General features: G+C 42.8%; 1 protein-coding gene across 1 annotated transcript in view; it reads left to right on the top strand.

Annotated features, from left to right (window-relative positions):
* Positions 1–15696, top strand: part of lct (lactase) — a 49643-nt gene extending 33947 nt beyond the window's left edge. The window contains exons 15-16 of the mRNA XM_033023503.1: positions 8920–9142; positions 15444–15696. Of these exons, the coding sequence (XP_032879394.1) occupies positions 8920–9142; positions 15444–15696 (476 nt within the window). The remainder of the gene's footprint in view (positions 1–8919; positions 9143–15443) is intronic.
* Positions 15697–16056: the final 360 nt, after the last annotated feature.

Here is a 16056-nt window from a genome sequence, read left to right as displayed (position 1 = left end):
GGCACACTTGCTGGAGTTTAGAAGGATGAGGGGCAATCTTATAGAAACATATAAAATTATGAAAAGACTGGACAAGCTAGATGCAGGAAAAAAATTCCCAATGTTGGGCGAGTCCAGAACCAGGGGCCACAGTCTTAGAATAAAGGGGAGGTCATTTAAGACTGAGGTGAGAAAAAACTTTTTCACCCAGAGAGTTGTGAATTTATGGAATTCCCTGCCACAGAGGGCAGTGGAGGCCTAGTCACTGGATGTATTTAAGAGAGAGTTAGATAGAGCTCTAGGGGCTAGTGGAGTCAAGGGATATGGGGAGAAGGCAGGCACGGGTTATTGATAGGGGATCAGCCATGATCACAAAGAATGGCGGTGCTGGCTCGAAGGGCCAAATGGCCTCCCCCTGCACCTATTTTCTATGTTTCTTGCTAACTCTCGTAAACACTTTCAAATGTAAAGCCCTGCTCTTTGCACTGTTCACTGTTTTATCAACACATTACACATATTTAAACCAGATATTTGATATTAATATCAAATATATTAATGAAATAATTTAATATTGATATTTGATGGACATTAATTCATGTCATCCATGCCTCAAATAAAAACCTTTAATAATACAAGATGTTACTGTCAATTCAAATTAAGCATTTAGATTTAAACCCAACTCACACCTATGCAGTAAAACTCTGATGTCACCTATGGGGTGAACAGATTTCTGGACTTTGCATGCTGAAACTCAAATACACTTTTATCACGTTACACAGGAGTATTGCGGGTGAATTATAGATGGCTTCGCCATACAGTCATAGGTGTCAAGAGTAGAGGAAGGGGCTGAGCACATAGGAGGACATTTTATTGCTGATCTACACTGATAGACAATAGGTGCAAGAGTAGGCCATTCGGCCCTTCGAGCCAGCACCTTCATTCAATGTGATCATGGCTGATCATCCACAATCAGTACCCCGTTTCTGCCGTCTCCCCATATCCCCTGACTCCGCTATCTTTAAGAGCTCTATCTCTTTCTTGAATGCATCCAGTGAACCGGTCTCCATCGCCTTCTGTGGCAGAGAATTCAAGGATCCAGTTGCAAAGGGGAGACTCTCTGTCACCCATTACTCTGGTGCTCTGGTAATCAAACCATCACGTTGTTGTCGGCCAAAATAGTAAGATTAAACGAGAACCTACCAGTTTGAAGTTTGATCTTTATTTTATGAGGAGTTACGTCGAGGAGCTACGTGAAGAAGGCCGTCCAGGCGCACGCACGTCAAACTTCAAAGCAGCGGTGTGAAATCACAGATGATATATACCGAAGCATAATAGTAAGCTACGTGATACAAACTTAACTTACCTACGGTAGGGGGCGCTGCACTGGCAGCGCCTGTCGGCAGCGTGTCCGTCTTTTTTCAACTTTTTTTATTTTTTTAGTATGTTTAAAAGTGTGTTTTGAATGTTTCTTTGTGTGTTATGTGTGGGGGGTGGTGTGGGGGGGTGAGGGGGAAACCGTTTCGGCCGCCTCTTCCATGGAGAGGCGACTTTTTCAGGCCGCCTCCCCCGTGGCCTAACAGCATGGATCGGCGCCGACTTTCCCGGAGACGTGCCCGGGGCTTCAGCGGTGGGCACAGCGTGGACTCTCGGCGCGGAGCGGGTGAGACCTCGCTGGAGGGGAGCGCTCCGTTACGCTGGCCCGCGGCAGCCGGCAGCCTGAAGCAGCGGTCTGCAGAACTCCAGCTGGTGCGGCGTCTGCAGCCCGGGATCTCACGTTGGGGACCCGGGGGAAGAAGCTTCCACCGCCGGCCCGCGGCCATCTTCTACCGCGGGCGCGGTATGGACTTAACATCACCCCAGGAGGGGAGCTTCGACCGCCGGCCCTGCAGACTGCGGTGCTTCCGGCTGCGGCACGGCAGGTACTTTAAAACTTTGACCGCTGGCCTGCGGCCTACACCAGCCTGAAGCCGCGGTCTCTGGTTGGGAAGAGCCGATCCTGGACTCACCTTGACTTTGACTTTGTCCCTTACCATCTGGACGCCCGCAGCAACGGCTGTGGAGGGTGGAGGTCCCGACCACGGGGGAAAATGGAGGAGGACTGGCCAAGCTCTGTGCCTTCCACCACAGTGATGAATGCTGTGGTGGATGTTTGTGTAAAATTTTTATTGTGGTTGTGTTCTTTATTATTGTACCGCTGCTGGCAACCCAAATACCACCGACCTTGGTTGTGTGGCAATTAAATTATTTCAATTCAATTCAATTCAATTAGGGTGGGAGCGGAGGGCACGTAGTCCCTCGACGTAACTCCTCATAAAATAAAGATCAAACTTCAAACTGGTAAGCTCATTTAATCTTACTATTTTACTTCGGAGTCACATGAGTGACTACGTGAAGATTTTAAAGCTTCTGTGATTTCAGGCAGTAGATTCAATTCCGGCGTATCACTGCATTTAGATTGACTCTATGAGTGAAAAACAGTCAATAACATGCAACCATGACATTTGTTAATCAGTTAATGGTTTGTTTTATGATAAACATTATGTCCCATTTGAATCACTGGGAACATTTAATACTGAATCCAAACAGTACCACCAATTACACCAGGGTCTGCAATCTCTTTGTGGTAATATTTGTAAAAATCCTTTCATTTGACCATCCTGCGGTCGTGAGGATATGGTCTATTGGAACGTCCTGGTGGAATAAGATTAAAATTTGTCAGTATCAATTCCTGAATCCAATAGCACCTTATTCAGCCATCTTGAAATTGTTTGTGTTGTCACTTTTTTGTGTGGTTATTTATGGTTGATAAATAATGCGGATTCTACACCTCTAAGGTGCTTGGTGGTCTCAATGTAGTGTTTCAAACATGTAACTACACCTAGTCTTTTCTGTAGGATATACTGAAACCCAATTTACACCCCGAGACTCCTGGTCTGCTCTGTTTTAGCAGGTCATAGACATAGAATGTAATTTCCTCTGCTGCCATTCCATTCTGTCTACTCTAGTAACTTGTGTAAAGTTTGTACTCTTTGGGCTGAGACTAAAGCCATTAACATGACTACTTTCATAGTGATTTTGTCTAAAAACAAATTTGAGATGGAATTCCAATCCCTAAGTAGTGTGAGTACATCCCTTACATTCCAGATTTCCGTATATCTCGGTCTGGGAGGTTTAGCATTAAAGATGCCCTTCATATATCTACAAATCAAGGGGTGTGATCCTAGAACTTGTTGTTCCAATGTTCTCGATAAATATGCAGAGAGGGCACTCCTTGCAGCGTTGATCGCACTATACTTAAATTAGCATCAAAATGTAATGTTGACAAGAATTCTACAACATCTGACTTGTGTGCAGCATGGTAATAATATTTTGTGTTGAACAAACTGCTCCCATTTCTTAATGTAAGAGATATACTGCTTCTGGGTATTATCCCTCCAGGATCCTGTAATTACATACATACTGCGATCCGTTAGTCTCTTCCAAGATATGTCCTTTTTTTAATCTGCAAATCAATAAATCAATACGATCATGTAAATGATGAAATCACCAGTTACAGAGTGCATGAGTAGGTTTTCTTGTCTTGATACATGCATTATAGGTTCTGTCATCTTTTTTAACACTAGTTGATACCATGGTTGTGTGGCCAGTCTGGAACCACGAACAATCCTGAAGCATTATCTTGTTTGACCTTCTGTAGACTCTACTGATCAGACAAAAGGGAGGAAATGCATATAAACATTCCACCCCAATTTAACGTAAACACATGTACCCTTGTTGCACCTATGTCTGGTTCCCACGAAACATATTGAGGTAACTGGTGGTTCAATCTGGATGCAAACAAGTCAATTTCTGGTTTCCCAAATTTATTCACAATCTTATGGAAAATGTCACGGTTTAACAGTATACTGAGTTGGATGATCAGCCATGATCATATTGAATGGCGGTGCAGGCTCGAAGGGCCGAATGCCCTACTCCTGCACCTATTTTCTATGTTTCTAACATCCATTCTGTATTGTCATTAAATTTCCGTGACCTAGTGTCTGCAATATATTGAATTTACCTGGTAGGTAAATTGCAGAACCAAATGTCTCTCTTAATGCACCAGTGCCAATTCCTGTTTGCTAATCTGTCAAATGCTTCTGATTTGATTCCACCCATATGATTGACATATGCTACTGCCGTAGTATTGTCAATCTGAACCTGTACATGCAAATTTTGTACCTTGCAGCAAAGGGCTTTAAGCCCATGAAATACACTTAGTAATTCAAGATAATTAATGCCATGTGTCTCGAGCAAAGGTTCTTCCTCTGCATTTGATCTATCTCCACAGCTTGAGATGGTATCAGCATCTCCCCAATCTAGTGCACTTGCATCGGTTTGTAGGCTGATAGCTGGTGATTCAACCAGAATTTTTCCTGTAAGATCAATCAACATTATTAATTCACCATTTTATATCATAAATTGCTGTGTTTGGTAGTTACATGGGTCTATCAAATACCCGGAATGTCTTTTAACCTTTGCTCACTGCAGTTGATGGTAATGCAGTGGGCCAAGCTGAACAGCTGGAAAGAAGCAATTAGTTTGTCAATTAGGCTTGCCACTTTCCTGATTGATGGTTGTTTGCCTGCAATTAGTTCCTTACAACTCTCAATTCACTGCAGCTTTAGTCCTTGGGTACGTCACTATCATGTGCTCTGAATTAATAGTGAACCCCAAGTAATCAATTATTTTGTTGGGTGTCAATCTAGATTTATCTGGAGAGATAAAGAAGCCCAGATTTTTAATGTTAATTTGACTTTTAAAACTGATGCTGTCGTTATGGCTTCAGTGCCACAACTAAAATATCATCCAAATAAACCATTATCAAATGGCCTTGGACTCTTAACAATGCTAAGATTGTTTTTTCCAGTTTAGTAAACAATCTAAGGGCTGAGGTTAAACCATAGGGCAATGCTTTGAATTGCCACAATTGATGCATCCAGATAAATTTCAAATATCTACGATCTTACCTTGCACAGCCACAGAGTAATACGCATCTTGGAGATCTATGCTTGCCATATAGCCTCTTGTTGAATTTAACTGCAAAGCATTAGTATATGTCTCCATTTTGAAATGTTTATACTGTACAAAAGGGTTGAGACTTGTAAGGTCGAAATGATTCTACTGCCACCATCCTTTTTTAGGTATAGAGAAAATACTAGATATGCACTGGTGGTTTTGATGTTGTTTTCTCAATTACCCCTTTTTTACTCAATATATCAAGTTCTACTTGAATAATTCTAATCTCTTCTTTAGAGAACATGTATTCGTCTTGGAATATGTTGAGTAGGGGAATTTTCATTTTTTGGTAGCATTCAATTCTAAACCCCATTATACTGCACAGTATATAGGCATCAGATGTTATTTGTTGCCCTTCTTTTTAGGAAGAATTGTAATTTCCCCCCAATTTGTGAATAGGACACATCTGATATGTTTGTCTCAGAACCAGAACCACCTACCTCAGGATTTGCTGGTGTCACTTTTTGTACCTTGCCCCTTGTGGGAATAACCATGTCCTCCACGTCCTGGGGTCGTACGCCAATATCGTGTATGCGGGACGAGCGACTTGTTCCTTCACCAGTTCCAGCCACCCTTTGGTATGAATATTGCCTTCGTTATGGCAATTGTATATTAGATGGTTTACAGAGCCCTGCAAACTTAGGATGTATGTTAGGTCTTATCGCATTTTTGCGAATAGTTTATTTCAAATTGTGCATTACACATCATTCCCATAACATCCTGATGTGACAACGTCACATTTCCTTCTTTCAGGACTCTGGCAATGCCGTGATGCTTGACCACATTCTTAGTACCCGCTGTAATCTCATTTCTTGAACGCATACTGCAGTGCCCATAACTCCACACTTCACTGTTGACAGATGGGACTACTAGCAGATCGCAATTCTGCGGGATTTCATATTTGTTCTCAATCTCATCCATCCTTGGTTCTTCCAAATGATGGGAAAGCAGGTATTTATACTTCTGCTATATCCTCTTTTAGAGGTTGTCCCTTTTTTCTGGGACTAGAGAACTTATGGGCCAGCCCTGGTACATTTCTTTTTTTTGTGGGCTCTGGTCCTTATATGATTCGTTATCAGAGTATTCTGTATATTCCTCATAATGGGTTTCACCTGGATATTCATCATCAGGTATTTCATGTGATGGCTCTCTGAGAGGTCTACGCTTTTTTGTCCCTCTTTGGGGTACATCAAGCTCTTCCATTGAGCTGTATATTGGCAGCCCACTTTTGGATGCTGCTCCATATTCTGGGTCTCCTGTAGACCAACGTCTGTATTGTCTTTCAGACATTTCTGGTGCTGCCTCCGTTTCAGGTCAGCCCATATATTCATCTTTATCATCAGGCATTTCGGTCGCTGGCTCAAATCTGGGCCAACGTTTCCCAGAACCTCTTCTGGGTGTTCCATGCGGTTGATCTTTGAGCCCGCGTTTTTTTTTTTATACTCCTTCTGGAGTTTGCCTTTAAAGTCTTTTTACCCATGAGGAATTCCAGCTGAGAAAGTCTGTCTGATACGATCTCTGTTTCAGATTCGTCCGAGTCTACCAGCCGATAAGTTTTGTTTTTGGCTTTGCTCCCGGCGGGAGTTTCAACGGGACTTTTTTCTCCCGGTTTAGAAGTACTCGGTTTATCTACCGACTTTTTAGTCGGGCGCCCGCTACTCTCAGACATCTTGAGTGCTTACTGCAGTGCGTTATCCCTTATTCCTCCCACCTTTCTCCATAAACTAAGACTTGCCTGTCTCTGCACGCAGTCTCTCCAGAGAAAAGCAGCCTGAAAATGAAAGTAAAAATACTTACGTTCAGGTTTTCTTTCACACATCGCTTGGAGGTCCGTCCTCCTACCGCGGTCGCAGCGCAATGCGTCTGACGAGATGACGCGCGTGCGCCTGGACGGCCTTCTTCACGTAGTCACTCACGTGACTCCGAAGTAAAATGTGATGTCTGGCCCTACTTGTTTAAAGTACCGTACATCATTTACACGTTCCTGTAATGTATGTGTCCTGTTGCCAGCTCGCCATCTGCTTCAAATTAAACAGCTCATTCTAAATAAGTGCCTCGACTTTCGCAAGTTTAAAAATTAATCCTGTTTCAGCACATCCATTGCAGTGAGCAGTATTTTTAAGTTCACTGACCATCTTGTTTTTATTTCTTACTTTACACCATTTTAATGCAGAGATAATACATGTTGTATTTGTTTTAACAATGTAGCAATGTTACAACATTTTGAGATTTTAAAAATCTAGTCTGTAATTTATCCCATCTGATAAAGCATAAAAAGAAGTTTAATTTGACACCTAATTCACTTTCATATCTTCAGTATTAAAAAAGTTATGGCCATTTTCATACGCGGAAATTAGCATCTTGTTCCCTATTGCGTTTCCATTGACTTAACTCAAAAGCTGTGATCAAGGACAGTCAAAAGCCCATAACTTTCTTAAAAATTAAGAGAACTGAAATAATTTTTCAGTTATTATAGATTGAAGCATTCTGAAACAAATATGAAACAATCTTACTTAGATGACTTGAAATTAAAGCATATAATTAGATAGTTACCTAATTGAAGCTAATTACAAAATTCAATTACTAGATCTAAACATCTATCAATTTCTTAAGAATAGATTAACATTTTTAAATAGCCTAAGTGTCCAAATAACATTCGCACAAGAATTCACAATATAACATAATTTTTAAATCTCATTGTCATGGATTTATAGGCCAAATGGAAGAAATTTAATGTTTAATACCTGTAAATTAATGGGCATTTAAATCATCTTGCGAGTGGGTTTTTCTGGAACGCGATAATTTGGAACGTTGCGGTTTGCGGTGATTTTATATCCCATATCGGCAGGAAAAATACTGCTGGTTCGTATGGGGACTAAATCACCGTTTCGCAACTTAAAATGTTAATTAAAGGCATCTTAAGGAGCACTTTTATACATAAAATAAACGGCTTTCTTTTACCTGTCCCGTACCTGAAATCCGTCCCCGTTTTCGGCATTGACGGCTTTAGAAGCTGATTTTAAAATTACTCCAGTGCTGAAATTGTCGGGTGATTAAAAAACAAAAATACACAGAACGCCCGTCGGAACGATTCTTCAGCAAAAGCTTGCACTCCAACCAAATATATTCCAGGACAAGGTAGGAAAAAACTGCTTTTTAACCCCGCCGCCCCACTCAAAGGTGCCAAAATCGCGCACACGGTCAGTGGCAGAATTGCAGCGCCGCTGAAGGTAAGTATTGTAACATACCTACAGAAACATATTAAAATGCTAGGAGATATTGGGAACATTTAAATAGAGGCTTAACATGTTCCAAATATTTTACTATTTGTTCTATGAATTCTAATACTTAAATAAGCTATCTCTCTCATCCATTGTTCACTCTAACTCCATTCTGAGAATGTACCGCTGAACTGCTGCCAGTGAAGCAATTGGCTCAATATTTGTTATCTACGTTATGGAATTGTCAACACTTAACCAACAATAGAACCAGATTATTGCTGGAACAGAACAGTACATCACAGGAGTAGGTCCTTCGGCTCACATGCTTGTGCCGAACATGTTAAAACAATCTCGTCTGCTTCCATGTGATCCATATAATTTAAATCCCTGCATATCCCTGTGCCTGTCTATCTGTCTCCACCACTACCCTTTGCAATTTGTTCCAAGTACTCATCACTCTATCTGTAAAAAACTTGCCATTTGCTTCTACCTCAAACTTTGCCCTCTCACTTTAAAGCTATTAGTTAAAGCTAAAGTTAGTCCCATATATTCACATCCTCTCCTCTATCCCATTTCTGATCTTTAACAGATACTGATAACTTGTTGAATAATACTTAAAGGGATGTAACAGAATTCTAACTATTTTCTATTTCACACACAGCTATTAAACTTGATGGAGTCGATGTACGGGGCTACACAGCATGGTCACTGATGGACAACTTTGAATGGGCTGTAGGTTACGCTGACAGATTTGGATTATTCTATGTAAATTACACAGACCCTTCTTTGCCTCGCATTCCGAAAGCATCAACCAAATTTTATTCTACAATTATACATTGTAATGGCTTTCCTGATCCGGCTTTAGGGCCACACAAATGTCTGCAATCAGAGGGTAAGTAATACCACTGTGCATTATACATTGAAGAAAACACAAATCCTACTGCAATTTTTGATACTCGTCCTCACTGTCTACAATACCACCTACGTTAGATGCCACTTTACCATCAATTTGTCCACTATTAATATTATTGCAGAAGAGCCCAAGAAATAGAAGCAGGACTGGCTCTGTAGATCCTCATATATGACCTATCATTCAATAAAATCATAGCCAAGGATCTTACCCCAATTTTTGGCAAGGTAACAACAATACTTATCCAAGTGAAGCCTTGGACAGGAATGTGGATGTGGTGATGGTATTTTCATTGCATGCACACTGATGTCCATCTCAGTGGTAGAAGTTGCAGAACTGGTGGGTTTCGACAGTGCATCCTGTCGATCGGAGCTTCTGGAAACATAGTGCACATGATGGGAGATGTGAAATTTGATTTGAATGCCGAAAGACACCGTTTGAGCAAACAGTTCCTTCCTCCAACAAACTGATGTTCTCCCTGCAGTTGCTGAGACCAAGGGGTGGAGGATTGCATCCTTCACGTGGTCCGCCCTGTTTCGCCGAATACAATCAACCCGGCGTGCACAATTAAATAAGATCAAATAGAACAAGTTGTCCTACAACTTTAGGCTGTGCACGTCATACGCAAGAAGAAGAAGTAGCTGAGACCATAGACGATAGTAATGCAAAAGGTGGTCAATAGTGTTCTGTTGTTGAGATAGGTTTAGGGTATAGACAATAGACAATAGGTGCAGGAGTAGGCCATTCAGCCCTTCGTGCCAGCACCGCCATTCAATGTGATCGGCTGATCATCCCCAATCAGTACCCCGTTCCTGCCTTCTCCCCATATCCCTTGACTCCGCTATCTTAAGAGCCCTATCTAGCTCTCACTTGAAAGTATCCAGAGAACCGGCCTCCACCGCCCTCTGAGGCAGAGAATTCCACACTCGCGACTCTCAGTGAGAAAAAGGTGTTTCCTCGTCTCCATTCTAAATGGCTTACCCCTTATTCTTAAACTGTGGCCCCTGGTTCTGGACTCCCCCAACATCGGGAATCATGTTTCCTGCCTCTGGCGTGTCCAAACCCTTAATAATCTTCTATGTTTCTATAAGAACCCCTCTCATCCTCCTAAACTCCAGAGTATACAAGCCCAGCTGCTCCATTCTCTCAGCATATGACAGTCCCGCCATCCCGGGAATTAACCTTGTAAACCTACGCTGCACTCCCTCAATAGCAAGAATGTCCTTCCTCAAGTTAGGGGACCAAAACTGCACACAATACTCCAGGTGTGGTCTCACTAGGGTCCTATACAACTGCAGAAGGACCTCTTTACTCCTATACTCAACTCCTCTTGTTATAAAGGCCAACATGCCATTCGCTTTCTTCACTGCCTGCTGTACTTGCATGCTTACTTTCATTGACTGATGAACAAGGACTACCAGATCCCATTGTAGTTCCCCTTTTCCCAACTTGACACCATTTAGATAGTAATCTGCCTTCCTGTTTTTGCTACCAAAGTGGATAACCTCACATTTAGCCACATTAAACTGCATCTGTCATGCATCTGCCCACTCGCCCAACCTGTCCAAGTCACCCTGCATTCTCATAGCATCCTCCTCACAGTTCACACTGCTACCCAGGTTTGTGTCATCTGCAAATTTACTAAGGTTACATTGAATCCCTTCATCTAAATCATTGATGTATATTGTAAATAGCTGCGGTCCCAGCACCGAGCCTAGCGGTACCCCACTAGTCACTGCCTGCCATGCTGAAAGGGACCCGTTAATCCCTACTCTTTGTTTCCTGTCTGCCAACCAATTTTCTATCCATGTCAGCACTCTACCCCAAATACCATGTGCCCTCATTTTTCCCACTAATCTCCTATGTGGGACCTTATCAAATGCTTTCTGAATGTCCTGGTACACTACATCCACTGGCTCTCCCTTGTCCATTTTCCTAGTTACATCCTCAAAAATTCCAGAAGATTAGTCAAGCACTATTTCCCCTTCGTAAATCCATGCTGGCTCGGACCGATCCTGTTACTGCTATCCAAATGTGCCGCTATTTCATCTTTTATAATTGACTCCAGCATCTTCCCCACCACCGATGTCAGGCTAACTGGTCTATAATTCCCTGTTTTCTCTCTCCCGCCTTTCTTAAAAAGTGGGATAACATTAGCTGTCCTCCAATCCACAGGAACTGATCCTGAGTCTATAGCACATTGGAAAATTATCACCAATGCATCCACGATTTTTAGAGCCACGTCCTTAAGTACCCTGGGATGCAGACCATCAGGCCCTGGGGATTTATCAGCCTTCAATCCCATCAGTCTACCCAACACCATTTCCTGCCTAATGTGGATTTCCTTCAGTTCCTCTGTCACCCCAGATCCTCTGGCCACTAGTATATCAGGAAGATTGTTTGTGGCCTACTTAGTGAAGATGGATCCAAAGTACTTGCCATTTCCTTGTTCCCCATAATAAATTCACCTTTTTCGGTCTTCAAGGGTCCAACTTTTGTCTTAACTAATTTTTTCCTCTTCACATACCTGAAGAAGCTTTTACTATCCTCCTTTATATTCTTGGCCAGCTTACCTTCGTACCTCATATTTTCTCCCCGTATTGCCTTTTTAGTTATCTTCTGTTGTTCTTTAAACATTACCCAATCCTCTTGCTTCCTGCTCATCCTTGCTACGTTGTACTTCTCTTTTATTTTTATACTGTCCCTGACTTCCCTTGTCAGCCACGGTCGCCCCTTACTCCCCTTGGAACCTTTCTTCCTCTTTGGAATGAACTGATCCTGCACCTTCTGTATTATTCTCAGAAATACCTGCAATTGTTGTTCCACTGTCATCCCTGCTAGTGTATCTTTCCAGTCAGCTTTGGCCAGCTCCTCCCTCATGGCCCCATAGTCCCCTTTATTCAACTGTAACATTGCCACCTCCAATTTACCCTTCTCCCTCTCCAATTGTAGATTAAACTTGACCATATTATAGTCACTACCTCCTAATGGCTCCTTAACCTCAAGTTCCTTTATCAAATCCGGTTCATTACATAACACCAAATCCATCACGGAGGCATTCCACAAACTCCCTTTCTTGGACTGATTTTTCCAGTCTACCTGCATGTTGAAATCTCACATAACAACCATAGCATTACCTTTACTACATGCCAATTTTAACTCCTGATTCAACGTATCCTATATCCAGACTACTGTTTGGGGGCCTGTAGATAAGTCCCATTAGGGTCTTTTAACCCTTACAATTCCTTAGTTCTATCCACATCTCCTGTTTCAATATCACCCCTTGCAAGGGACTGAATTTCATTCCTCACCAACAGAGCTACCCCACCCACTTTGCTCACCTGTTTGTCTTTTCGATAGGAGGTATAGCCTTGAATATTCAGTTCCCAGCCCTAGCCCTCTTGCAGCCATGTCTCTGTAATTCCCACAACATCATACTTGCCAGTTTCTAACTGAGCCTCAAGGTCGTCGACTTTATTTCTTATACTTCGCGCATTCATATACAACACTTTGACCTCCGTATTCACCTCCCCTCTCGCACCGCTCGCAATTGGCCCTGACCTTACTCTTTTATCCCTTTTCAAACTTTCCTTCCCATTAATTCGAGAGTTTTTTGTAACTTTTCCTGTAGTCACTTCCCCATCAACTCCATCTTTATACTCCTAATTTGTCAATCCATCCCCCCCACTGTTTAGTTTAAACCCACACGTGTAGCCCTAGCAAACCTGCCTGCCAGAATGTCAGTCCCCTCCAGTTAAGGTGTAACCCGTCCCTTTTGTACAGGTCACCCCTACCCCAGAAGAGATCCCAGTGGTCTATAAATCTAAATCCTTGCTCCCTGCTCCAGCCCCTCAGCCACATTCAGATCCCCTATATCCCTGTTCCTATCCTCACTAACACGAGGTTCTGGAAGCAATCCAGTGATAACCACCCTAGAAGTCCTGCTTTTCAGTCTTCTTCCTAACTCTCTGAACTCACGTTGCAGAACCTCCTTCCTCTTCTTCCCGATGTCGTTTGTGCCTACGTGCACAACTACTGCTGGCGGTTCACCTTCCCTCTCGAGGATGTTCTGAATTCAGCTCGTGACATCTTGAACCCTGGCACTAGGAAGGCAACAGACCATCCTCGCGTCTCGTCTGCCGCCACAGAATCTCCTGTCCGCTCCTCTGACAATGGAGTCACCCACCACTATGGCTCTGCCCGACGTCGGTCTCGCCGGTCAAGTCCCATCTCTAGGATTGGAGCCACCGATGTGCCCGCCGCTTGGACTGGAAGCATCGTCTCCCCCAACAGTTCCCAAGAGGGCGTACCTGTTTTCATTAGGCACCTGGGTTACCTGCACTCCACGATTATCACCCTTTCTCTCAGTCATACACCTTCCTTCTTCCCGTATCCTCGGCATGACCACCTCACTGTAGGTCCTGTCCAGGAAACTCTCATTTTCCCGGATGGCCCTGAGGTTAACCAGCTGCTTCTCCAGTACCCTAACACGGTCCTTCAGGATCAGAACCTGGACGCACTTGCCACAGTTGTAGCAGCCAGAGGCTCCATCCATGTACCTGGTCTCCCACAAGAGGACATGACTTCAGAATTAAGGGACAGAAGTTTAGGGGTAACATGAGGGGGAACTTCTTTACTCAGAGAGTGGTAGCGGTGTGGAATGAGCTTCCAGTGGAAGTGGTGGCGGCAGGTTCGTTGGTATCATTTAAGAATAAATTGGATAGGCATATGGATGAGAAGGGAATGGAGGGTTATGGTATGAGTGCAGGCAGGTGGGACTAAGGGAAAAAAATTGTTCGGCGCGGACTTGTAGGGCCGAGATGGCCTGTTTCCGTGCTGTAATTGTTATATGGTTATATCCTGCAAGCATCACACTGTCTCATCTTACCCGTCATGTGTTCACCGCATCCCGTCCTCTCCAGCCTTTTGCATAGTCTCCTCTCCTCAGCCTACTCGCCGAAGACTCTCGAGCCAAAGACTCACATTTTGCTCACAAGGCCGGTTGCCCACTGCCGCTCTCGTAGAGCAGCCTTGCTTATATTGACTGCTAAATTGCCTAATTTGCCAATTTACAAATCAAATTCCTTAGTTTATAAACTATTTTTCCCCACTGACCCACCTCTCCCATGGGTTTCAGCCAATAGGCTCTTCTCCCTGCTTCTCTTTGATTGCTGCTTCTCCGAGATCCACATAAGCACTGGGTAGTGTGGGTTAGTTCAAGAAGTGATTGTTGTAGGAAAGTAGCTGCTCCTGAATATAGTGGAGTGCGATTTCAGGCTTCAGTACCTTCCTGCCCAATGGTACTATTCTCCCAGATGATCCTGGGGTCATCCGGCTGCAGCACCAGACATGCATATAGAGAAAATTGACCAGGGGACTGAGCACATAGCCTTGAGGTGCTCCTGCATTAATGGTCATTGAGGAGGAAGCGGTGTCGTCAATTTGTACTGATTGTGGATTGCCAACATCAAATTTGAGGATTCATTTGCATTGGGGTTGAGCAGAGACCCAGTTCCCCAATTATAATAACAGATTTATGGGGAATGTGATTGTGTTGAAAGGTGAGCTGTAGTGAATTAACGACACCATGATGTATGTATTCTTATTAGTCACGAGGCTCAGCCCACAATGGAGAGCCAGCAAGATCACATACCTTGTTGAACTGCTGTGATGGTAGACGCATTGAAGTAGGTCCAGATCCTTACTAAGGCAGGAGTTATATATGTCTTAACCAACTTCCCAAAGCACTTCAAAACCACAGTTATCAATGTCACCAGTCGGTAGTCATTGAGGCATATCACCTTGTTCTTCTTGGGCACTGACATTATGGATGTCCTTTTAAATCAGGTGGGCATCTTGAACCTTAGCAGAGGTTGAAGATGTCCGCAAAAACTCAAGCCAGTTGGTCCTTGCAGGTTTTAAGAACGAGGCCGGGTACACCATCAGGGCCAAATGCTTTCTGAGGGTTCACCCTCAAGAAGGATCTTCTAACATTGGCCTTGGTGGACTGAAATTACAGTGTTGTCAGGGACAGTGGGGGCTCAAGAAGGTACATCAATGTTCTCCCTTTTGAAGCGAGCATGGAAAGCATTGAGTTCATCCAGAAGTGATGCATTGCTGTATTTAAGCTACCATTTGGGAGCACTTCATTCTTTGTTATCAATCAGAATTAGACAAATGCAAAATATATTTTTTCTTTTACTATGAATGAGTAAAAGCATGTAGAATGATTTTTCACTAAACATAAATAAATTGTTTATTTTGCTAGCTACCACCACAGAACCATCAACAGTGAAAACCACTTCGACTGGCTTGACATCTGGTGCACAGGTTTATTTCCTAGGATTAGAAATTTCTAGTCTGGATGCAACAAGTGCTCTGTATACTTTGTTCATTATTTCAATAATTGCTGTTGTGTTATTGGCTATCTTTGCATATAAAATTTGGAAAACTGGAAGATCAAGGAAATATCTGGATTCAGCCTCGGACACGATGAATTTGTCAGGAAATCAAAACACTAGGATTTGAAGCAATCATTAACAAAGAATTTCCATGGTGTCACCCAACTCACACCATCATTTCAGTGTAAAAATATTGTGTATGCTTTGCTCTTATTTGTTACTAATCATAGTTGCACAGTAAAATGTTATATTTTAGTAATTGAAAGCTCAGGAGGAATGATTGTTTAAGCTTCTTCTGCAGGGTTTCACTAAAAAGCCCTATTGAGATAGTGGGAGAATCCACACTGACATTCAGGAGGAATGTGTTTGGTCTTCACTGAATTTTCATTGATATCGTTATTGGTTTAAGATGTTTTATTAGGAGCAGCATAGCAGATAATTTAGGATTGTCACCATTCCAGCTATATCCTGTCATCGCCAGTAATTA

Source organism: Amblyraja radiata, chromosome 7 (genome assembly GCF_010909765.2).
Source record: "Amblyraja radiata isolate CabotCenter1 chromosome 7, sAmbRad1.1.pri, whole genome shotgun sequence".
In the NCBI taxonomy this organism is placed as follows: Eukaryota; Metazoa; Chordata; class Chondrichthyes; order Rajiformes; family Rajidae; genus Amblyraja; species Amblyraja radiata.
This window is presented reverse-complemented; position numbering and strand designations above follow the sequence as displayed.